Raw genomic sequence first — 24,084 nt, forward strand, 5'->3', positions numbered from 1 at the left:
CTATCCATGATGCTGAGAGCAGTTTTAAAGAAAATTTTGAAGATGTGGGAAGAATGTCTCCCCCACGTGGAGTTTGCATACAACAGGGCAGTACATTCGACCACTAAATTTTGTCCTTTTGAAATTGGTTATGGTTTCAAACCTGCTGCTCCCATAGATCTTTTGCCTTTACCATTGCAGGAGCGAACCAATCTTGATGCAAGTAAGTGTGCTGACTTCGTGAAGAAAATTTATGAGAAGACCAAGGAAAATATTGAGAAGATGACTGAACAATATGCAAAACGAGCAAACAAGGGAAGAAAGAAGGTGTTTTTTTGAAGAAGGTGATCTTGTGTGGGTACACCTGTGGAAGGATCGTTTCCCAGATCAACGCAAATGCAAGTTGCAGCCACGTGGAGATGGTCCATTCAAAGTTCTTGCGAAGATCAATGACAATGCCTACAAGATTGACCTTCTGATGGATTATGGTGTTAGTCCAACTTTCAATGTGTCCGACCTCTCTTCATACTTTGGACCATCAGAGTCGAGGACGACTCCTCCTCAAGAGGGACAGGATGATGAGGACACCACAACCATCGACAAGTCTCCAACAATTATAGGTCCAATCACAAGAAGTCGCGCCAAACAAATAAGTGACCAAGTGAACGCTAGCTTAAGTTTACCTTGTAACCTTGATGACACAACTATGCTTTCATCTCCATTGTTGTTGGTTGAACTTAGGTATAACATGGAAGCAATCCAACAACCTATGAGATCTTGAAGCACCCGCTTTGGAGGAACAAGTTTGGAGAAAACAAGTTGCAAGTGAAGCTGATGCTGTCAAGTTTTTACCTCTGATGTTTTGGTGTGGCACACCCATGTTATGGAGAGAAGGGGCCATATGGGTACATCAACAGAAGCTACATCAAATTATCTTTCCAATGCAAAAAACCTCACATCATTTGGAGTTGTGAGTCAAAAGTTCTAGTCATTATCGTGGAAGGTGTCCAGGCTGTCAAGACTTCACGAATTTCCGAGGAGCTCTGCAACAAATCCCAAAGTTGAATGCTTATTCACCCAAGAAAGCCATGCAAACCTGCTTACTTTTGAAACCATTTTCACACCTAGCTAAGGGGGGTTGTCCCTGCTATAAAACCCCATCTCCCCCATCCTCTAGACGAGCTTTTGGTGAAACCATTCAGCTACAAGCTTATGCAGCAAGACTGCTAGAGAGATCCGAGAGATCTTGCTACCTTTGCTCTTGTGTGAGTTTATTCGGATTCGCGAGAAGGAGCCTCTGGTTCCCCCTAGTTCGTGTTCTACGGTTCCGGCCGTTTTATGTGGATTAGTCCCGGTTTATGGTTCTGCGATTGTTCAGACAGCGGGTTGGAGTTCTTGTAGCTTCGGTCAGCCATCCCCAACGTACGGGTTGCATCCAACCTTGGCAGGTATAAAGCTAGTTATCCCGGCTACTTGCAGCTAGTTATCCCTCCCGATTCGATCCTACGACGTGAATATCGGGCCACCCTCAGGCGTGAACTCGTTCATCGGGTTCCCACCTATCAAGATGCCCATCAATAGATATCAATGTGAGTGAGTAGGGATTGCCATGCAACGGATGCACTAGAGCTATAAATGTATAAAAACTCAGCAAAAGAAACTAAGTGGGTGTGCACCAAACTTGCTTGCTCACGAAGACCTAGGGCATTTGAGGAAGCCCATCGTTTGAATATACAAGCCAAGTTCTATAATAAAAATTTCCCACTAGTATATGAAAGTGACAAAATAAGAGACTCTCTACCATGAAAATCATGGTGCTACTTTGAAGCACAAGTGTGGAAAAAGGATAGTAGCATTGTCCCTTCTCTCTTTTTCTCTTTTTATTGTTTGGCTTCTTTGGCCTCTTTTTTCATTGGCTTCTTTGGCCTTTCTTTTTTTCCTCACACGGGACAATGCTCTAATAATGATGATCATCACACTTCTATTTATTTACAACTCAAGGATTACAACTCGATACTTAGAACAAAATATGACTCTATATGTGTGCCTCCGGCGGTGTACCGGGATGTGCAATGAATCAAGAGTGACATGTATGAAAAAATTATGAGTGGTGGCTTTGCCACAAATACGATGTCAACTACATGATCATGCAAGGCAATATGACAATGATGGAGCGTATCATAATAGACGGAACGGTGGAAAGTTGCATGGCAATATATCTCCGAATGGATATGGAAATGCCATAATAGGTAGGTATGGTGGCTGTTTTGAGGAAGGTAAATGGTGGGTTTATGGTACCGGCGAAAGTTGCAAGGTACTAGAGAGGCTAGCAACGGTGGAAGGGTGAGAGTGCGTATAATCCCTGGACCCAACATTAGTCATAAAGAACTCACATACTTATTGCAAAAATCTACAAGTCATCAAAAACCAAGCACTACGTGCATGCTCCTAGGGGGATAGATTGGTAGGAAAAGACCATCGCTCGTCCCCGACCGCCACTCATAAGGAAGACAAATCAAAGAAATACCTCATGCTTCAAGTTTGTTACACAACGGTTACCATACGTGCATGCTACGAGACTTGCAAACCTCAACACAAGTATTTCTCAAATTCACAATTACTCAACTAGCATGACTCTAATATCACCATCCTCATGTCTCAAAAACAATCATCAAGTATCAAACTTCTCCTACTATTCAACGCACTTTATATGAAAGTTTTTATTATATCCATCTTGGATGCCCATCATATTAGGACTAATTTTATAACCAAAGAAAATTACCATGTTGTTCTAAAATACTCTCAAAATAATATAAGTGAATCATGAGAGTTCATCTATTTCTTCAAAATAAAACCATTGCCGTGCTCTAAAAAGATATAAGTGAAGCACTAGAGCAAACGATAAACTACTCCGAAAGATATAAGTGAAGATCAATGAGTAGTTGAATAATTATGTAACTATGTGAAGACTCTCTAACATTTAAGAATTTCAGATCTTGGGATATTATTCAAACAGCAAGGAAAACAAAATAAAATAAAATGACGCTCCAAGCAAAACACATACATGTGGTGAATAAAAATATAGCCTCAAGTGAAGTTACTGATAGACGAAGACGAAAGAGGGGATGCCTCGCCTTCCGAGGCATCCCCAATCTTAGGCTCTTGGTTGTCCTTGAATATTACCTTGGGGTGCCTTGGGCATCCCCAAGCTTAGGCTCTTGCCACTCCTTATTCCATAGTCCATCGAATCTTTACCCAAAACTTGAAAACTTCACAACACAAAACTCAACAGAAAATCCGTAAGCTCCGTTAGTATAAGAAAATAAATCACCACCTTTGGTACTGTTGTGAAATCATTCTAAATTCATATTGGTGTAAAACCTACTGTATTCCAACTTCTCTATGGTTCATACCCCCCGATACTACTCATAGATTCATCAAAATAAGCAAACAACACACGAAAACAGAATCTGTCAAAAACAGAAGAGTCTGTAGTAATATGTAACTCCCGAATACTTATGTAACTCCAAAAATCCTGATAAATTAGGAAATCCTAAGATATTTGTTTATTAATCCTGTGCAAAAATAATCTATCGCGCTTGTGTTAAAAATGAAAACTAATCTTCTGGGTGCAAAAGTTTCTGTTTTTCAGCAGGATCAAATCAACTATAACCGTAAGCCATCCCAAAGGTCTTACTTGGCACTTTATTGAAACAAAAGCTATAAAACATGATTACTATAGTAGCATAATCATGTGACACACACAAAAATAGTAGGTATAAATGTTGGGTTGTCTCCCAACAAGCGCTTTTCTTTATTTCCTTTTTAGCTAGGCATGATGATTTCAATGATGCTCACATAAAAGATAAGAATTGAAACATAATGGGAGCATCATGAGCGTATGACAAGCACATTTAAGTCTAACACACTTCCTATGCATAGGGATTTTGTGAGCAAACAACTTATGGGAACAAGAATCAACTTGCATAGGAAGGTAAAGCAAGCATAACTTCAAGATTTTCAACACATAGAGAGGAAACTTGATATTATTGCAATATGTAAAAGCATATGTTCCTCTCTCATAATAATTTTCAGTAGCATCATGAATGAATTCAACAATATAAACATCACATAAAGCATTCTTTTCATGATCTACAAGCATAGAATTTTTATTACTCTCCACATAAGCAAAAAATTTCTCTAGTAGTGGGAGCAAACTCAACAAAATAACTATCATGTGAGGCATAATCCAATTGAAATTTAAAATCATGATGATAAGTTTCATGGATATCATTGTCCTTTATAGCATATGTGTCATCACAATAATCATCATAGATAGGAGGGATGCTTTCATCATAATAAATTTGCTCATCAAAATTTGGGGGACAAAAAAATATCATCTTCATCAAACATAGCATCCCCAATCTTGTGGCTTTGCATATCATTAGCATCATGGATATTCAAAGAATTCATACTAGCAACATTGCAATCATGCTCATCATCCAAAGATTTAGTGCCAAGCATTTTAATGCATTCTTCTTCTAGCACTTTGGCACAATTATCGGAATCCTTATTTTCATGAAAGATATTAAAAAGATGAAGCATATGAGGCAACCTCAATTCCATTTTTTGTAGTTTTCTTTTATAGACTAAACTAGTGATAAAACAAGAAACAAAAAGATTCGATTGCAAGATCTAAAGATATACCTTCAAGCGCTAACCTCCCTGGCAATGGCGCTAGAAATGAGCTTGATGTCTACTACACAACCTTCTTCTTGTAGACGTTGTTGGGCCTCCAAGTGGAGAGGTTTGTAGGACAGTAGCAAATTTTCCTCAAGTGGATGACCTCATGTTTACCAATCCGTGGGAGGCGTAGGATGAAGATGGTCTCTCTCAAACAACCCTGCAACCAAATAGCAAAGAGTCTCTTGTGTCCCCAACGCACCCAATACAATGGTAAATTGTATAGGTGCACTAGTTCGGCGAAGAGATGGTGATACAAGTGCAATATGGATGGTAGATATAGGTTTTTGTAATCTGAAAAATATAAAAACAGCAAGGTAACTAATGATAAAAGTGAGCACAAACGGTATTGCAATGCTTCAAAACAAGGCCTAGGGTTCATACTTTCACTAGTGCAAGTTCTCTCAGCAATAATAACATAATTGGATCATATAAAAATCCCTCAACATGCAACAAAGAGTCACTCCAAAGTCACTAATAGCGGAGAACAAACGAAGAGATTATTATAGGGTACGAAACCACCTCAAAGTTATTCTTTTCGATCAATCTATTGGGCTATTCCTGTAAGTGTCACAAACAACCCTAGAATTCATAGTAAAATAACACCTTAAGACACAAATCAACCAAAACCCTAATGTCATCTAGATACTCCAATGTCACCTCAAGTATCCGCGGGTATGATTATACGATATGCATCACACAATCTCAGATTCATCTATTCAACCAACACAAAGAACTTCAAAGAGTGCCCCAAAGTTTCTACCGGAGAGTCAAGACGAAAAACATGTGCCAACCCCTATGCATAAGTTCACAAGGTCACAGAACTTGCAAGTTGATCACCAAAACGTACATCAAGTGGATCACGTGAATATCCCATTGTCACCACAGATAAGCACATGCAAGACATACATCAAGTGTTCTCAAATCCTTAAAGACTCAATCTGATAAGATAACTTCAAAGGGAAAAACTCAATTCATCACAAGGAGATAGAGGGGGAGAAACATCATAAGATCCAACTATAATAGTAAAGCTCACGGTACATCAAGATCGTGCCATAACAAGAACACGATAAAGAGAGAGAGAGAGAGAGAGAGAGAGAGAGAGAGAGAGACAGAGAGAGAGATAGAGAGAGAGAGATCAAACACATAGCTACTGGTACATACCCTCAGCCCCGAGGGTGAACTACTCCCTCCTCGTCATGAAGAGTGCCGAGATGATGAAGATGGCCACCGGTGATGGATCCCCCTCCAGCAGGGTGCCGCAACAGGGCCCCGATTGGTTTTTGGTGGCTACAGAGGCTTGCGGTGGAACTCCTTATCTAGGTTATTTTCTGGAGGTTTCTGTATTTATAGGATTTTTTGGCGTAGGTCTCATGTCAGGGGGGTCTCCGAGTCATCCACGAGATAGGGAAACACGCCCAGGGGGGTAGGGTGCACCCCCCACCCTTGTGGATGGCTCAGGACTCTTCTGGCCCAACTCTTTTACTCTAGGTGCTTCTTTTGGTCCATAAAAATCATCAAAAATTGGCACGTCAATTGGACTCCGTTTGGTATTCCTTTTCTGTAAAACTCAAAAACAAGGAAAAAACAGAAACTGGCACTGGGTTCTAGGTTAATAGGTTAGTCCCAAAATTATATAAAATGGCATATAAATGCATATAAAACATCCTAGATGTATAATATAATAGCATGGAACAATCAAAAATTATAGATACGTTGGAGACGTATCAGGGCGCCCCTAGGCCGGCCTCCTCCCCTCTCCCTCCTTTATATACGGGGGAAGGGGGCGCCTCTAGGACACACCAATTGTTCTTAGCCGTGTGCGTCGCCCCCTCCACTGTTTACTCCTTCGGTCATATCGTTGTAGTGCTTAGGCAAAGCCCTGCGCGGATCACTTCACCATCACCGTCACCATGCCGTCGTGCTGATGAAACTCTCCCTCAACACTTTGCTGGATCAAGAGTTCAAGGGACGCCATCGAGCTGAACGTGTGCCGAACTCGGAGGTGTCGTACGTTCGATGCTTGATCGGCTGAATCGAAAAGACGTTCGACTACATCAATCGCATTAAGCTAGCGCTTCCTCTTTCGGTCTACGAGGGTATGTGGACACACTCTCCCCCTCTCGTTGCTATGCATCTCCTAGATATATATTGCGTGAGTGTAGGAAATTTTTGAAACTAATTACATGCTACGTTCCCCAACAAGGCACATTTGACATGAACATAACGAAACAAGACTTCCAATGAGGGGGAAACCACATGGCAATTTCAGGGGAAAAAATAACTTGTCATGCTCCTCTTTATAAAATACAAGAAAATAAAAACTTGACATCAATGTTTATCAAGAAGGTACACATTTGCCATTTTTTGACTATGCACAATAGGGTAAACCCCCATAGCAATTTTTATTAATTAATTAAATAAAGCAGCACAAAAAGTCTAAAATGTTGAGCTGGGCCAGAGAAAGAAAGAAAAAACAAAAAAGAAAGGATACACCTAAAAGAAAAAGAAAAGAAAACAAAAATACATCAATTGTGCAAACCAAGCATTGAACAACACATCAAATTTCCTCTTAATCCTATGTTTTAAGAGATTGAGCTCATAGAGATAAGTATCTCCTGGTGATCCATAAAGACCAAGAAGTCGGGATGACGACTTCCATGAAAAATGTCACCTGAATTTTTTGCTTCACATCTGCAATTTCTTCAAGGACAAACATGTTATGAGATCTAGTACGGCAAGCATAATCCAAACACTGGTCAAGAAAGGGGCAGGTCCAAAACAGATGTTGTAGTGTCTCCTCTTGCATACAAGAAAGTGTGGCACAATTATATGAATCTAGGTGAAAAGTTTTCCTTCAAAGCAAATTCCTGGTATTTAATCTATCATCCAGGAGCATCCAAAAGAAAACCTTATGTTTGGACTGTTTGGAGCACTTCCAAATCCATTTAAATTGAGGAGGTACTACTTGCAAAGCAACATCACTCTATATGCTTGGGCAACATAAAACACCCCACTGCCCCAGATATAGCTCCACATATATGTGTTCTCCCTAAGCTCTGAATTTTAGAGGGAGTCACACAAGTCTTCCATTTGAGTAAATTCACCAAAAACTTGAGTAGAAAGTGGTAAATGAAAAAGATCTTCCAGATACTCATGTTGAAGCACCTTATGGTCTGTGAGCCATCGATCATTGGCAAAAGAAAATAAATGAGGGAAAATAACTTGAAGACACCCAGTATGCCAAGGGTCAGACCAAAAGAACACACTCCTTCCATTCCCCACATGACACCTGGCAAGGGATTTAAAGTTATCAACCAAGCCCAAATTTGCCTTCCACCAAAAAGATCCTTCCACATGAGTTCCAGGGAGCCTTCCATTACTGTATAGGATTCCCAAATTAAGTAGACCCAGGGGATATTAGCTCTGTTATAGAATTTATGCAGATTCTTCATGAGCAAAGCTTTATTCCGTACAAACATGTCCAACACACCTAAGCCCCCTGATCCTTTTGTCCACAAACCGTTTTCCAAGCCACCAGGACAGGTTTATGGTCTTCTAGGTCAGGGCCTCTCCAAAGACAATGCCTCAGATATTTGATAACTTGATGTTTAATTGTCACATGAACATGAATGCAACCCATGAAAAATATTGTGAATGAAGCAAGAACTGATTTTACCAGGAGCAATCTTCCAGCCATAGCCATGAAAGAAGCAGTGCCCACTAGTTTCTTGGCCACTCTATTCACCAGAGGGAGGCACTGCTCAACAGTAGGTTTGGTCAGTCCAAGGGACATCCCCAGGTAAGTAAGAGGAAAGTGCCCTTGTTTGTAGTTTAGGATATTGATGAACAATTCCACTCTTTCTTCAACAATATTAATAGGAACGCGATTTGACTTATTGTAGTTAACTTTGAGCCCAGTTGCAGAAGCAAAAGTATTCAAAAGAGCTTTAAGGCAAAAAAAAAGTTGGCTAGCATCAGCCTTCATCAGAACCAAGGTGTTATCAGCATATTGCGTGATAGGCAAATTAGGACATGACTGTACAAGAAGAGCTGGAGCAATGAGAGCTTGGGTCATGGCCTTATTAAGGAAGGACTAAAGCATGTCAGCAGCTAACACAAACAACAGAGGAGAAAGAGGATCTCCCTGTCTCACACTACTTCTGCAGTTAAACCTTTTCCCAGGCACCCCATTAAGCATCACAAAGGAAGAACATAACTTAGCTATGCATGTATCCAGCCAATCCATTTCTTGCCAAAACCTTTTGCCCTTAGGATTTCTAAAATGGTCTTGTGCTCAATCGTGTCAAAGGCCTTCTCAAAATCGGACTTAAGAACCACCACTTCCTCCCTTGAGGTTTTACATTGATGAAGGTACTCAAAAGCCCACCCAAGAAAATCATGAATGGCCCTTTCTTTGAGGAAACCGGGGACAATAGATGACGAAGATGAAATTGCCATTACATAGTATAGGCAATTGTTTAGGGGACAAAAACATTGTAGATGCAAATAATGGAAAAAAATTAAAGCACCACCAACATGAAGTCAATCATATGTTGTCGCCATCACTTTCCACGTTCCCAACAACTGCATGCGTTGGGGTATAAATCTTTATAAAAAGTAGACCAAATGCTGGAAATAAACATACAAGCAGAGCCGGTTCAACACTTATTATCACATATGACTTTTTAGCAAAACCAATGCATCATCAACCATTATTACTCAAGGCATGTTCAGAATGATAGCGGAACATAACAAACATAACCAAAATGGGATGAGTAAGAAGCATTTTTTACTTTGGTGGTAAATATGCACATTACATTTGTATAATGCCACCCATGAGTGTAGTAAACATATCTAATTAAGATACTAATCAACAAAAAATAGAGAATCCATGATAATCCTTTATTCAAGTAGAGTACCACACGAGTCTGCTTATTCAAGTGTTGCACTCTTGGAGATTTTAGTAGACAAGGAATAAAAACTGCACTTGGCATACTTCAGGTTAGTAATGGGTTTATAAAGAGTTTAAATTGTGTATGAGAAAAGCAACACCCGACGAAGGGTTTAACCTCCTATTTACACAACAACGACCCTTATGAAGACTAAATCGGTGTCCAAAAGGGCATATAGATATGCATGTTCATCAAGCATGCCATACATTTTACCTAGTAGGGATGCTGAATCGACGCTAAGCAGGCATGGAGATTGGTGGTTAACCTAGATTCCTTATGCGCCAAGGTGATGAAGGCAAAATATTACCCCCAGGGACATATTCTTGGTATTGCTTTTCCTCAATCGGCGTCGCTCACTTGGCAGGGTATCTTACATGGATTGGTTCTGCTTAAAGCTGGAGTCATTTGGAGAGTGTGTGATGGAGCTAATATTAATATTTGGAGAGATAATTGGCTCCCGAGAGCCTTAGGCCTTAAAGTTATTGCAACAAAGAATAGGACCAGGATCAAATGGGTATCTAACCTGATTTTGAGTGGACCGAGGAGATGGATTGGGAATTTGATTAGGCACCTATTTTATCCACATGATGCGGAGGAGATCCTAAGTTTGCGATTTCAGTCGCTAGGGGATGATGATTTTGTTGCCTGGCACTTTGAGAACAATGGCTTGTTCTCGGTTAAAAGCACACACAAGTTTGCACTTAATCTAAAGGATCATAAAGAAGACGAGGGGCAATATAGTGGTGCAATGTTGGGGAAAGGAAAATTTGGAATATTATTTGGAAGGCTAATGTTCCTCAGAGAATCCGTATTTTTGTGTGGCGTGTTGCTACAAATAGCTTGGTTGTCCAGGTAAACAGAGTTACACCACGAAACCACTCTTTGTACATGTTCTATTTGTGGAGTGAAAGATGAAAGCGCTTTTCATGCGCTAGTCATGTGCCCTATAGGCTTGCGCTGTGCATGGCCATGAGAGATATTTGGGTTTGCCTGCGGAGGATGCTTTTTAAGTACACCCGAGCTGATTGGTTTCTTATTCTTTTGGATCAATTAAGACCTATACTATGCGTGAACAAATTATATTCATATTCTGGGAGCCTGACATTTGAGAAATGACCTGATTTTTGGTAAGGGGAAAGAATCCGTGTCAGCCTCGACAAGCTTTGTACAAAATTATTGGTCATCCTTCGTCGCCTATCATTCTTATCCAGAGATGGACTCGAAAAATAAAGGTAAAAGTTTGATGTCTGGTTTAAGTACTACTCCTAAGCCTTTGGAAGATCAGGCGATATGGCAACCCCCCTCTCCTTCGAACTACATAAAGATCAATGTCGATGCAAGTTCTGTGGGAAGCATTAGTGCGGCGAGTGTGGGGGTGGTGGCCAGGGACTCATCTAGGAGGGCCATCATCTCCTCTTGGGATTTCTTGGGCTTTGTAAAAGCGTGGAGGGGGTGGAGCTTCGGGCTTGTCTTGCCGGTCTTTATATAGGTATCACTCTTCAAAATCATATAATTTTAAAGACTAACTGCGCATTTGTGGTTGCGACCCTTGCAAATGAAAAATTTGACAGGTCACCACTGATGGATTTGAAGAAGGAAGGGATGAGTATCTCCAAGCTTATATCTAATCTTAAGATTTCCGGATCAAGGGTTCAGCCAATGTGGTGGCCCATATGATCACTAAGTTTAGTTTTGATAATAGATTGGATGGTATTCAGCCAATGTGGTGGCCCATATGATTACAAAGCATCGCAAGTTTTTTTTCCCTAGACCTCTAGGGTTTTCTCGTCCGGCAGCGACTCCTCAGGAATCACCGTGGCCGACCTAGGAAGAGGGCCTCTAGCCATCTCCTTCGTCGGCAAGGTTTCCTAGCGGGTGGCATCTGGCCACCGGAGCTTGGGGTAAGCATGACCTCACAGGCGGCAGGGGCAACGAATATCAATGGATCAACAGCAACAGAGGCGTCAGGGGAAGCAAGGGCACCTGATCCTGTGGGGAATTTGGATGATCTCTTGAACAGACTGGAGATTACGGAGGAGGAAGACGACGCTGTGGATTTGTCGGGTTTGATCGGTGCCCCAGCTCGGGAGACGAGATGGGCGCTGATTCTTAGGGTTTGCGTCAAGACCCCGTTTAGCCATACTGCTTTCTACACAGCTATGCAGGTGGCCTGGGTGTGTGCAAAGGAAGTGAAGTTCAAGCCGCTTGATGATTACACGTTCACGACTGAGTTTCAGTGCTTTGGAGATTGGAATACGGCGATGCATGGAGGTCCTTGGCTATTTCGAAACCAAGCAGTGATAATAGAGGAATATGATGGCCTAACGAATACTGAGAGTCTCCATCTGGACTCTCTTCGTGTTTGGATCAGAATTATGGGTCTCCCAGATTTACTTCGGAATGAGCTTGTAGCGAAGATGCTAGCATCAAAGATGGGAGAGGTCTTAGAGGTTGAACTAGGATTTAATGGTGTTGAGTATGGGAAATTCGTCAGAGTGAGAATAAAAATCAAGATTGAGAAGCCTTTGCTGCGGTTTGTCTCAGGGAATGTGGAGGCAAGGAAACCTGCCCAGAAATTTCGAGTGTTGTATGAAAAAATGCCCTGTTTCTGTGCTCAATGCGGGACAATTGGACATATCGCAGAGCAGTGTGGAGATGGGCTGCATGATCCCTTGAAGTTCCAGTATGGGGATTTTATGATGGTGCCACAAGAGGAGTTCTGGTTCCAACCACGCCGTGAATTTGTGGCCACCCCTGGTGCAAGTTCTATGCGTGGAAGGGGCGCACGTAATGGTACTGGAGTGGGCCAAGGTAACAGAGGAGAACATCAAGCTGGGGATGCTGATAGAAAAGTCCCCAATACTCAAGTGGGGAATGGCGTTGTATATGTGCCAAAGGAAAAAACAGTGAGAATTTAGGAGAAACATCGGAGAGAATGGCTAGGAAGAGATTGGCAGTTTCAAATGAGAAGGCCCCTGGTGGGCAGTTGCTCCTTATGGGAGGAGAGAAGGTTTCAGATATAGTGGGTTCTTTTGAGTCCAGGGCTACTACTAGTACTGATGCTAGCTCACCTCTGAAGATCCAAGAGAAAAAACGTCACAGAAGAGATGATGGTACAGTTGAGATGGAAGATGATCTGTCTGGATCGGCGGCGGCCCGAGAGGGCGACCGCCAGGACCAATGAAAATCTTAAGCAGGAATTGCCGAGGTTTGGGGACGCCCTCGGCAATTCGGTCGCTGTCGGAATTACTACGGCAGCATAGTCTTGATGTTCTTTTCCTCTCGGAGACTCACTTGAATGATTCGAGCGGGGAAATATTGCGTGTGAAGCTTGGCTTTGATAGTAAGTTTGTTTCACCGAGCGATGGAAGGGGTGGAGGTTTGATCATGATGTGCAAGAACAATGTTAATATGCAGCTGAATTATTATCACGACAACTTTATTGATGTTGTGGTCAAAGGAGCGGATCCTAGTACAGACTGGAGGTTAACGGGTATGTATGGTGAGCCGGTTTGGAGACATAAGCATCGTACATGGAAACGTTTCCGTGATCTACATGCCAAGGGTAATCTGCCTTGGGTTGTGATAGGGGATCTAAATGAGATTTTGTATTCATCAGAGAAAGAGGGAGGTAATGCGAGATCCTTATCATATATGTCCGCGTTTAGGGATTGTTTGGCTGATTGTTCGCTAGAAGACCTTGGTTATATTGGCAACAAATTCACTTGGAAGAGGGGGAGAATCAGAGAGAGACTGGATAGAGCTGTGGGGAACATGGCATGGGCTGGTATGTTTCCTGATGCAGTTGTGCACCACCTTACTATGGGTGGTTCGGATCACAGGCCGATTATGATCGACACATCTACGTATACTTTGCCTACTAGCGGCACTAGCAGACGGCGAAAACGCTTTGAAGGCAAATGGCTAAGGGAGGAAACAGTGGGTGATTTGGTGGCAACGGCATGGGAACACTCACCCCCAAATACACCGATCTTGGCAAGACTTGCAGCAGTACATGATGAGCTGCATGAGTGGGACAAAAATGTACTCAAGGCTCCTCGTAAGAGAATCAGGGACCTGACGAAATAGGTTGACCGTATATTAGCTAGACCAATGGATGAGCATACTACTCAGCGCCAACATGAAATAACAACGCAGTTGGAACTTGCGTTGGAACAGGAAGAAGTGTACTATATGCAGCGGAGTAGGAGTGATTTCCTTAAGTATGGGGACCGCAATACAGCGTATTTCCAGCACAGTGCATCAACTAGGCGCAAGAAAAATATAATTGTGAAGCTAAAAGATGCAACTGACGTTCTTAGAGAAGGAAATGAGGAGATCAAGCCTCTGATACAATCTTATTTTAATGAACTCTTCACATCAGAGGTCTTGGGGACTGATGAAACCTTGCTAGAAAGAGTTACACCACGGGTCACTCAGGTGATGAATGATACTTTGCTCAAACCATATACGGCAGAGGAAGTTCGAAAGGCTATGTTTAGTATTGGCGATTTCAAGGCCCCAGGTACTGACGGGCTGCATGCAGTTTTTTATAAAAAGTTTTGGTCTGTCGTGGGTGATAAGGTGACAGAAGAGGTTCTGAACGCCCTCAATAGCCGTGTTATACCGGAGGGGTGGAATGATACAGGAGTGGTGTTGATACCAAAAGTTGATTGCCCTGAGCTTATTTCCCAGTTTAGGCCAATAAGTCTTTGTAACGTCGTCTATAAGGTAATCTCTAATGTGCTATCTAATAGATTGAAAGTATTATTACCAGATATTATCTCTCCGACCCAAAGTGCCTTTGTGCCGGGGAGATTGATTACAGATAATGTACTAGTGGCTTATGAGTGTTTCCACGCGATTAAGAAAAAGAGACAAGGAAAGAGTGGCTTGTGTGCGGTGAAGCTCGATATGCATATGGCCTATGATCGCGTCGAATGGAATTTTCTCCGAGATATGATGACCAGATTGGGCTTCCATAGTTCATGGGTGGAGATGATTATGGCTTGTGTTACTTCTGTTAATTACATAATGTGGTTCAATGGAGATGAAACAGAGGCATTCACTCCTACAAGGGGGCTCAGGCAGGGAGACCCCTTGTCTCCTTATTTATTCTTAATCTGTGCTGAAGGGTTATCCAGTCTATTAGCGCACGGAGAGTTGATCGGTGGTATCCAAGGGATTAAGGTGTGCCGTAGTGCACCATCAGTTTCACCCTTGTTATTTGTTGATGATTCCCTTATTCTGATGAGGGCGGATACGTTGAATGCCACGTCACTCAGAAATGCTCTAAACATGTACTGTGCTAGCTCAGGACAACTGGTTAGCGATGCAAAATCCAGTGTGTTCTTCAGTCCCAATACTTCAGTGGAAGTGCGAGCGGATATCTGTTCACAACTTAATATTGTCTCAGAGGTGATTTCGGATAAGTACTTGGGGTTACCGTCAAAAGTTGGAATTGACCGAAGTGACAATTTTCAACATCTAGTTGATAGAGTTTGTGCACTTATTAATGGGTGGATCTCAAAAATATTATCAATCAGCGGGAAAGAAACTCTTTTGAAGGCGGTGGCATAGGCTACCCCGGTTTATGCCATGTCGGTTTTTAACATCCTGAAGAATTTTTGTAAGGCTATCTGTGATGCTATTGCTAGATATTGGTGGGGTAACACGCAAGAAAAAAAGAAGATTCACTGGAAGGCGTGGTGGAAGATGTGCATTCCTAAGAAAGAGGGAGGTATGGGCTTTCGTGATTTACATTGTTTTAACAAAGCTATGCTAGCGAAGCAGTGTTGGAGGCTACTATCCGATCCAGACTCTCTATGTGCCCAAGTACTACGGACGAAATATTATCCGGATGGGGACTTGATGAATGCATCTTTGAAAAAAAGGTTCATCGTATACTTGGCAGAGTATCATGGCGGGTATGAAAACCTTCAAGCTAGGGGCGATTTGGCGACCAGGGAATGGTGCTTCAATTGATATTTGGTCTGACCAGTGGATACCACAAGCCATGACCGCAAGGTAATGACCCCTAGGGGGCTATGTTTGTTACAGAAAGTCCAGGACTTGATTGATCCAATTTCTGGAAATTGGGATGAGCAGCTCGTGCGTGAAAACTTCTGGCCGGTTGATGCAGAGAGGATATTGCAAATTCCGTTGTCATCTCATGGACAATCAGACTTCATCTCATGGCATTTTTCGAAGTCAGGTTGCTTTACTATCCGCTCAGCGTATCATATTACATGGAAAAATGAATATAGGACACGAGCTCGGTTGGACTCGGGAGGAGGCAGAATTGATCCACATCCTGTGTGGAAGTCTCTTTGGGGAAGAACTGTCCCTCCTAAAGTACATGTGTTCAACTGGCGGGTGTTACATGGGATCGTTCCGTGCTACTGCACATTAACAGATCGTCATATGAAGTCCCCTGTAATATGCCCAGTTTGTCGAACTACCCCTGAGGATCTCCGCCATATGTTGTTTACATGCGACAGATCCAAGAAGGTGTGGGAGGAACTCGGTTTGAAACCTACCATTGAAAATGTTGTAGCACAAGAGAGGTCAGGTTCAGTTATTTTAGAAAAGCTTCTCTGTTCGGACCTCGAGGGAGAAGCAAGGATCCCGATTGCAAATGGAGTTGAGATGATTATGGTAGCAGCTTGGTATCTTTGGTGGGATCGTCGAAAAATTAGCCACGACGAGAAGTGTGGCACCCCGGTCCGTACATCAATGAGTATACGGGGCATCGTTGCTAATGCTCTCGCTATGAAACCAGGGGTAAAGGACAGAAAAGTGAGGTGGGAGAGGCCTACTATGGGGGCCTTAAAGCTTAATGTGGATGCAAGTTACCATGCTGATGAAGGATCAGGAGCAACGGGAGCCGTAATTCGGGATTGTATGGGCGCTTTTATTGCAGGATGTTGTTATTATAAACAGCATGCTATGGATGCACCATCCATGGAGGCTCTTGCTCTACTTGATGGCTTACGCCTAGCTGACAATCTCGGCATTTCAACTCTGGTAGTAGAGTCTGACTCACTAGAGATTGTCCAAGCTATCCTTGACCCATCAGATTACCGTGCTTCAGCGGCGGTTGTTACTGATGACTGTCAAAAGTTATTGACTGCGTTCGGCAGGGCGACTGTTGTTCATTGTGCTCGGGAAGGTAATGCGGCAGCACATGGGCTTGCTCGGGCTAGTTACAGAGGAAATTTTTCTGAAGAGTGGCGAGATAAACCTTCTGATTTCTTGCTCCCCTTCCTTGTAACTGATATGATTATTGTTTAATAAAGGTTGCCAAATCTCAAAAAAAAAAAAAGCTAACCATGTTCCGCCCGGCTTGGTGAATTTGGTAATGAACGATTGTGATAACTCAATTGGTTAATTAATATATGAGGTGGTATTCAATTCTTTTTTGAAAAAAAAGCGACGCTTACTTGAATTCGCTATCTGAGTCATGAATTCGCCTAAACTGTAGGAAACGGAACAAATGTTTTTCTCAGGCACAGTGCACTGAAGAAACAAAAATATGCCGGCTGAACCGATTAAAGTGAGGTACAGTACTAAATATGGCTATTGTTGGCAAGCACGCAGAATTTGACCACAGCTTTTCCCTTGGGTAATCGATCCAGTACATTCTGCAGTTTGGTAAGCATGCATGCAGACGGTAGGATTGAGGTGGAGATGGAGGGCTGTGCAAAAACCCCGGCCGCGAGAACGACGAGCCACGCCTCCTCTCTCCGCTTGTTCCTCTCCGCCAACCATTCACCAGTACAATCCTCTCCACCTCTCATTCTTCCGCCATTTCCCTCTCTCTCTTGTATAATCAATCAAGGAGTGGTCTGCTAGGTGACCGAGCTAGGCAGCAGTCCGGCGAAGGCGATGGCCGCGTTGTTCACGGCGAAGCTAGGGCGTCAGGCGTCCGGGTACCTGCAGGACAAGTACAAGAAGGCGAGGCTGGCCCTCGGCGACGTAACTCCGGCAGAGCTGTAAGTTTATTCATTCGCATTGCATAATTGCATTTGCATCTATGTATAACTCAACTCATGGTGAATGCATGAATTCGGCCGTAGGGCTGTGCAGGAGGCGACCAACGACGACGCGTGCGTCCCGGACGCCAAGACGCTGGCGTCCATCGCGGAGGCGGCCTTCGACATCGACGACTACTGGCGGATCGCCAACGTGCTCCACCGCCGCCTCGGCTGCGTCCACGACTGGAAGGAGTGGCGGCCGGTCTACAAGGCGCTCGTCGTCCTCGAGTTCCTCCTCACCCACGGCCCCGAGGAGCTCCCCGGGGACTTCCTCCCGGACATGCAGGCCCTGCGCGACCTCCGCGGCTTCACCTACACCGACGACAAGGGCTTCGACTGGGGCGCCTCCATGCAGCGCCGTGCCGACAGCGTCGTCGGCCTCCTCACCGACGCCGACCGCCTCAAGGACGCGCGCCAGAGGGTCCGCTCCCTGTCCTTCTCCCACGACGGCCGCGCCGGCAGCCCCACCTCCTCCGTCGCCTCCTCGGGCTCCTCCCGGGCCTCCCGCGGCACCTGGTCCTTCGCCTCCTCCTCGCCGCACTACTCCGATAGCCCCACCTTCGTCTGCCTCTGCGGCCCCAACGTCGACTACCGCCATGACAAGAAGTTCGACGCCTACACCGCCGACGACAAGCGTGATCTCGTCGACGACCAGGAGGTCGACGACTACCCTACTCCGCACAGCCAAGGAAGCTGGCTCGAGGAATCGGCCTCCTTGTCCGGCTCCCCGGTCAGCTGCGGCAGCGCCAGAAGCGCCGGCGGTGGCAGGAGGGCGTCCGGCTTCAATAGCTTGTCTCAGCCTGAGAGAAGGAACAGCAGCAAGAAGCTCCAGCGCCAGCTTTCCTTGCACTATTAATTAATTTTAGTTGCCTTATTCATTCATCGTTCATCCATCATTTTGTTGCTGAAAGAAGTGTATTGATTCTTTGTTTTGCTTACTAGATTCCACCCGCTGCGCTAGCTGCTGGTGCAAGTACCTCAATCACCTCAAAATTTAGCAGATTTGTAATATCGTTTTCATTAGCCATTAGTCTCTATGTTGAAAGAGTTTCTGTTGAAGAAATAGCTAGGCCTACAACTTTTCCCATGTCTTTTTGTTTGATGTCGATCTTGATTTTTTTTGGAGTATTTGATGTCTTGATGTTGGAAACCTTATTTTGAGATTTGAAGGATGGCATTTGCTAACATGGTTTTCCTAACAACAAACACATCTTTAATGGAAAAAAACATAATCTACTAGTAGGGATGAAATGTAGTGTCGGTCATTTAATTCACAAGAGAACTACTCCCTCCGTCCCATAATACTAGTAAGCGTGCACGTGTAACACACGTATAATCATAGAAAAATACGAGATACCATGCAAATCACTATCTAGCAATAGCACACTTACAAAAAGTTGGACCATCTCAAGGTTTTCTTCTAGCTCTGCACCAATACTTTTTACTGAAAAAGAATCATACACGCCTACCTACGTATTGTATGACATAGCCATAAATCTGTCTTAAAATGATACCATGAATCTAGTGAATCCACAATGAATCTTTCAACTGAACTAAATCCACGACAAGAATTATGAGATGGAGGAAGTAATATTTTTACATGCTTTGGGATTGTGAAATGGAATAATGATAAGTTAATCTTAAGGCCCATAAAAATATAAGAACAAAAATCACCTACAATATATAGTAAGACAACAGTCAACTAAAATTTGATTGTAGAACTATAGGATGTTGGTTTATTACCAATAAAATTCATTGCTGATTAGTAGGTCAAGTTCCCTCTGAAGGATAACAATAATGGCGGCATGATCTTGAGGAGCATCAACATGATTGCAGCGTACCTAATGCTCAACCCCTGAATCTTCCTTCAACTATTGCCAACGATTCAGTTTATCCACATGCACCGTGAAACTCGATCAATTGAACAAAAGCTATAATGTAAACAAATTAATGTAACATTTTCTAAGTCTGTCCTCTTATTTAGCATACTAAATTTTCCTTTCTCTAAAAGAACAATTTCATACACAATATGTACACAAAAGGAAAACCAAAAAACTCCAGTTCATGACAAGTATTTAGCATACTAAAATTTTCCTTTCTCTAAAAGAACAATTTCATACACAATATGTACACAAAAGGAAAACCCAAAAACTCCAGTTCATGACAAGTATATAGTTTGGTAGATAGAAAGACTCTTACGACATGGATCATAAAATAATTTGTGGAAATATATGTATGTTTGTCCTTAAGTAGGTTAAACGTCTTTGCTCGGAGAAAATTAGAAGTACATAAGAAAAAATTTCAAGGGTTCTACATTCAACGGCTGCAAAAACTTCAGGTAGTACATGATATACATGGCATAAGTTTCTTTCAGATTTATCGCATACCCATAAATGCAAGCCAACCCAAACAGTGCCTTGCATGCATATACTGCAAGAGAGCATTAACCATGTGAGCGCATATAAATCAAGCTTGCCCGAACAAAACAGAAGGAAATCACTCGTAGAGAAATCAGATAACCATATGAAGTTATTAACTTCCACCTTCTCATCATTCAAATGCACCCTCTAGGAGCAGCAGTGGATAAACTGAATCGTCGCAAGCTAGTAACTAAAATAACCCCACAAACTACAATAAAAAACTGAATCCATGATAAGAAAAATCTAAACTGAATACCTTGTAGACCATGCCACATATGCTCAAAATAGATAAATGGATCAACGTGACAGTAGGTTAATATATTAGGGCAAGAATGAAGTGGGTATGTGGGGTAGAGCAATCAACGTGTTGGGTCAATAACTGCAGGGAGTCAATCGCGGAGGAGGCGGCTGACCGGTGAACATTTATGATATTTTCTAGGCCACAAAAAGTGTCTGGGACCAATTAAGTCATTCCCAAAAACAAATATGAGGCGAACCTGATGGATCATCACCTCAATTTTTGCCACCACGTTGTATGTGATCCCCTAATTCGAGTGTGGTGGATTGGTGCAGACATTCCTCCAAGCCAACAAAAACTGCATTCAGTTTCAGTAAGGAGATACATGATTAAAGGAGTATCAAACACTCACCTCTATGTTTCAAGTAGAGGAAACAATTCCTTGGAGCTAGTGGTGCGTAAAAAATATTTTCTATATATTATAACTTGTACATGATGTTTCCTATCTCCAAACATTTATTGGCATGATCAACATAGCATAGCTATCAAGGATCAAGTATTTGCAATGTAAGCGGCAACATTCCACGAAGCTACGAAGCATTCAGTGAATTTGCATTGATTCTGAAGAGATAGTGAATTTGAATTTCTGCACCCTGCCAAATTTAACTATTTAAAAATGAGGTCACAATCAAAAAATGTTGTGCTAGTCAACCAAAAAGATTAATCATAGGATTGTGAGTCTATAGTGCAAAATTGGAAATAATAAGCAGTACACATCCCAATTTCAAATTCCTAGCAATGCTTTTCATGTAACATTTTCATAGAGTACATATGAGCCCATAAAGACATCTTACCATATGTCATGATTATTAACTATGAACAAGAAACTAAAACCAACCTTCTGACAAATACGGCATCGCCGCATTACAAACGATGGCCAAGCTAAAATTAAAAACATGAGAAAGTAAAAAATACATGTATGCTATTGGTAGTACCATCAATCCAGAACAAGATCATAATTTTTTTTCAAAAATATATACGGCCACAAAGAAAAAGAAAATGGTGAATGCTCTGTAGAACACGAAACATATGCTCAAAATAAAGATCCGAGCTAACAAGACATGGGTTGAATAGATCAAGGGAAAATCAGTTACACTCTTTGTTAGTGATATGGATATGTCTTAGTATATCGTTTTGTTAATTATTTGCAGGCCTATATATTTGCATGGAGTCCATGTCCAGCTTCTGACGGCATGTAAGTAGGCCAAATGAAATTGTCATGTGGAATGCAATGTATACAACTCACATGCATGCACATTGTATCCTTTCCCTTACCAGATTCTAAAATGGACTAAAGCATTAATAAGAATTCCTCTAGCTTACATTACTTTGGGCAATGGAGAGGGTTGTAGGTCGCTTCCTGTTGTATTCCATTATCTTCTCATCAGACACTTGGGCGTCCCAATTTTGACCCCAATTCAGTTATTCTCGAAGATTTTCACATAGGGCATTTGCATTCCCATGATTAGGCGTGATTGTCAGGTCCTTAAATGGAGAACATTCTTCTGATCGTAATGGAGATGCAGGTGGATGATGATTATTCATCTGTGTGAAGGTAAATCCATGGGGAAGTGAAGAAATCAGTACATGCACATAATTGAGCATAAATACTCCTCCTTATTGATGATGATTACTTACGAGAAAGGATATGGGTTTCCTTGGCGCTCCAATTGGTGAGGGATTTTTTGCAGAAAGAGCTCCATGGGCATGTCGTGGGAGGCATGGAGGGCCGTCGGCGACGTGCGCGGGTAGGCATGGAGCGGATGCGCGCTGGGGGCGGCCGGGCGCGGGGGCGCACAAGGCGGCATCTGGGACGGGGACTGGCGGGGGAGTAGGGGCGGCCAGACAGGCGCGGACGCCGGGGGAGGCCGGGCGCGGCGGGCACTGGTGGAGGAGTGTTGGCTGTGGTAGAGGAGCAAGGGCGGACGGGGAGCAGGGGCGACCGAGCGCGGAGCCAGGAGTGGGGCGGAGGGGCGGCTGGGCGCGTCGGATGCAGCGGGGCAGAGGAGGATTAAGCGGAGGGCGTGGGTTGCTGCGTGGAGGAAAGTTTAGTGGTTTAACCGTACACTAACCGCGTGGTTGATGCTAAACATTAAACATTGAGATGATTTTGATCGTCAGATCTCTCCATTAGACGGTTGAGATGTATTGGTTCTCCGCCCTCTCGTGCTTTTATAGGGGTAGTAGATAAAAGTGTTTTTTTTACACTAGTGTAGTGTAAAAAACGGTCGTTCTTATATTATGGGACGGAGGAAGTATTTCATAAAATTTCAGGTATGGCAAAACCTGCACAAAACTAACAGTGGACAACAATGGAACAACCTACTGCTCCCACAAAAAAGAAGAGCACAACCAATTAAAAACCTCCGCCATTTTACATGATTTGAACATGAAGGCACAAAAAAGGGAGATCAATTGTTGTAGAAAATAAGTTGGTAGATGATAAGAGCATCTCCAAAATCAACCCTATTTTAGGGCATAACCATTTATTGGGCTTTTGGATCCGCTCCAACAACTGCCCTTGCTGCAAAATTTTGCAAAACGTTTTTGGGCATCCCAAAAAAGGGCAACGTCGGCTGCGTATTTGCGGTAGTCTCTAAAAACAACTAAGAAAAATAAATGAACTCACCCTCTAGTCAACATCTCGGGCATCTTTGATCCCTACATCACGGCGGATCCGGAGGTCTTAGAAGGAGGAGCTCAGCGGCATAGAAGAAGGGTAGAAATGGATATGTGTAGTTGTCGCTTCGCTCTGCATCTTTCTTTTGGTCTATTGGGGTAAGGAGAAAAGGAATGGATGACGTGAGCATGTGCGAGATGAGTGGGTCAGATCGCGGCACGCGTAACATGCACCTGGATGAATGCTTCTTGCCTGAGAGTGCCATGCCATCCGTGCTCGGAGATTCGAATCATAAGCTTGTTGGCATTTTTGAGAAGGGCTGCCCTCCTAACGCAAATAAGAATTCGAATCATAAGCTTGTCGATGCAAAGTGTGCGCTACTATATTAGCATCATGTGGGCAGTGTTGGAATGAAACCAACCAGATCTGAAGGCCTTATGGAAGCAGTCGGCTACAATTTTAAAATGAAACCAAACCGACTCTAAATGTCTTGTGAAACAGTCGGCTAGAATCACCGCGAATCGACTCTAGATCCCGACTATACCATCGCATGCTTAAACGAGTCTTGGCTCAACAATCACCGGAGAGCATCCCAAGATTATAAATCACTTCGAGGCCCCGTTGTAATAGAAAAGGAGAACTGAATCTGTGGTGTCTTCCCCCCTTAATTCATTGATCGATCGTTAAGTTTGCAGTGACATAACTTCAAAAAAAAAGTTTGCAGTGACGTGCAATTTCAGAGACAGGAAGCAAACAGGGTGGGTGACAAAAAGGCCAAAAAATTCAGTCGCCGGGACTTGGACCCGGGTCTCTCGGGTGAGAGCCGAGTATCCTAACCACCTAGACTACGACGGATTTTTTTTCTCTCCCAGTAACAAAACTTCAAAGTGAGTACTCTCGGCCTTAATAATCGCTTGGTCACCAGCCTTGACGGATCGGGCCGAAACGCTGCGCTGCGCTCGAAATCATCACCCACTAACCAGTGCCGGCCCATGCATCCCCGCCACGAGAGGCCCAGGCCCAGTCCGCCACA

The 24,084-nt window shown here is 43.1% G+C and overlaps 1 protein-coding gene and 1 non-coding gene across 2 annotated transcripts; one reads left to right on the forward strand and one right to left on the reverse strand.

Annotated features, from left to right (window-relative positions):
- Positions 1–17,483: 17,483 nt before the first annotated feature.
- Positions 17,484–18,760, forward strand: LOC123085092 (epsin-1-like). The gene is made up of 2 exons (XM_044506712.1): positions 17,484–17,671; positions 17,756–18,760. The coding sequence occupies exons 1-2, from the start codon at positions 17,565–17,567 to the stop codon at positions 18,567–18,569; spliced, it is 921 nt and encodes a 306-aa protein (XP_044362647.1). The 5' UTR covers positions 17,484–17,564; the 3' UTR covers positions 18,570–18,760.
- A 5,073-nt stretch (positions 18,761–23,833) lies between these two features.
- TRNAE-CUC (transfer RNA glutamic acid (anticodon CUC)) lies at positions 23,834–23,906 on the reverse strand. Its single transcript has one exon. It is a non-coding gene; the product is annotated as a tRNA-Glu (tRNA).
- Between the last annotated feature and the right edge of the window lie 178 nt (positions 23,907–24,084).

Source organism: Triticum aestivum, chromosome 1A (assembly GCF_018294505.1).
Source record: "Triticum aestivum cultivar Chinese Spring chromosome 1A, IWGSC CS RefSeq v2.1, whole genome shotgun sequence".
Classification (NCBI taxonomy): domain Eukaryota; kingdom Viridiplantae; phylum Streptophyta; class Magnoliopsida; order Poales; family Poaceae; genus Triticum; species Triticum aestivum.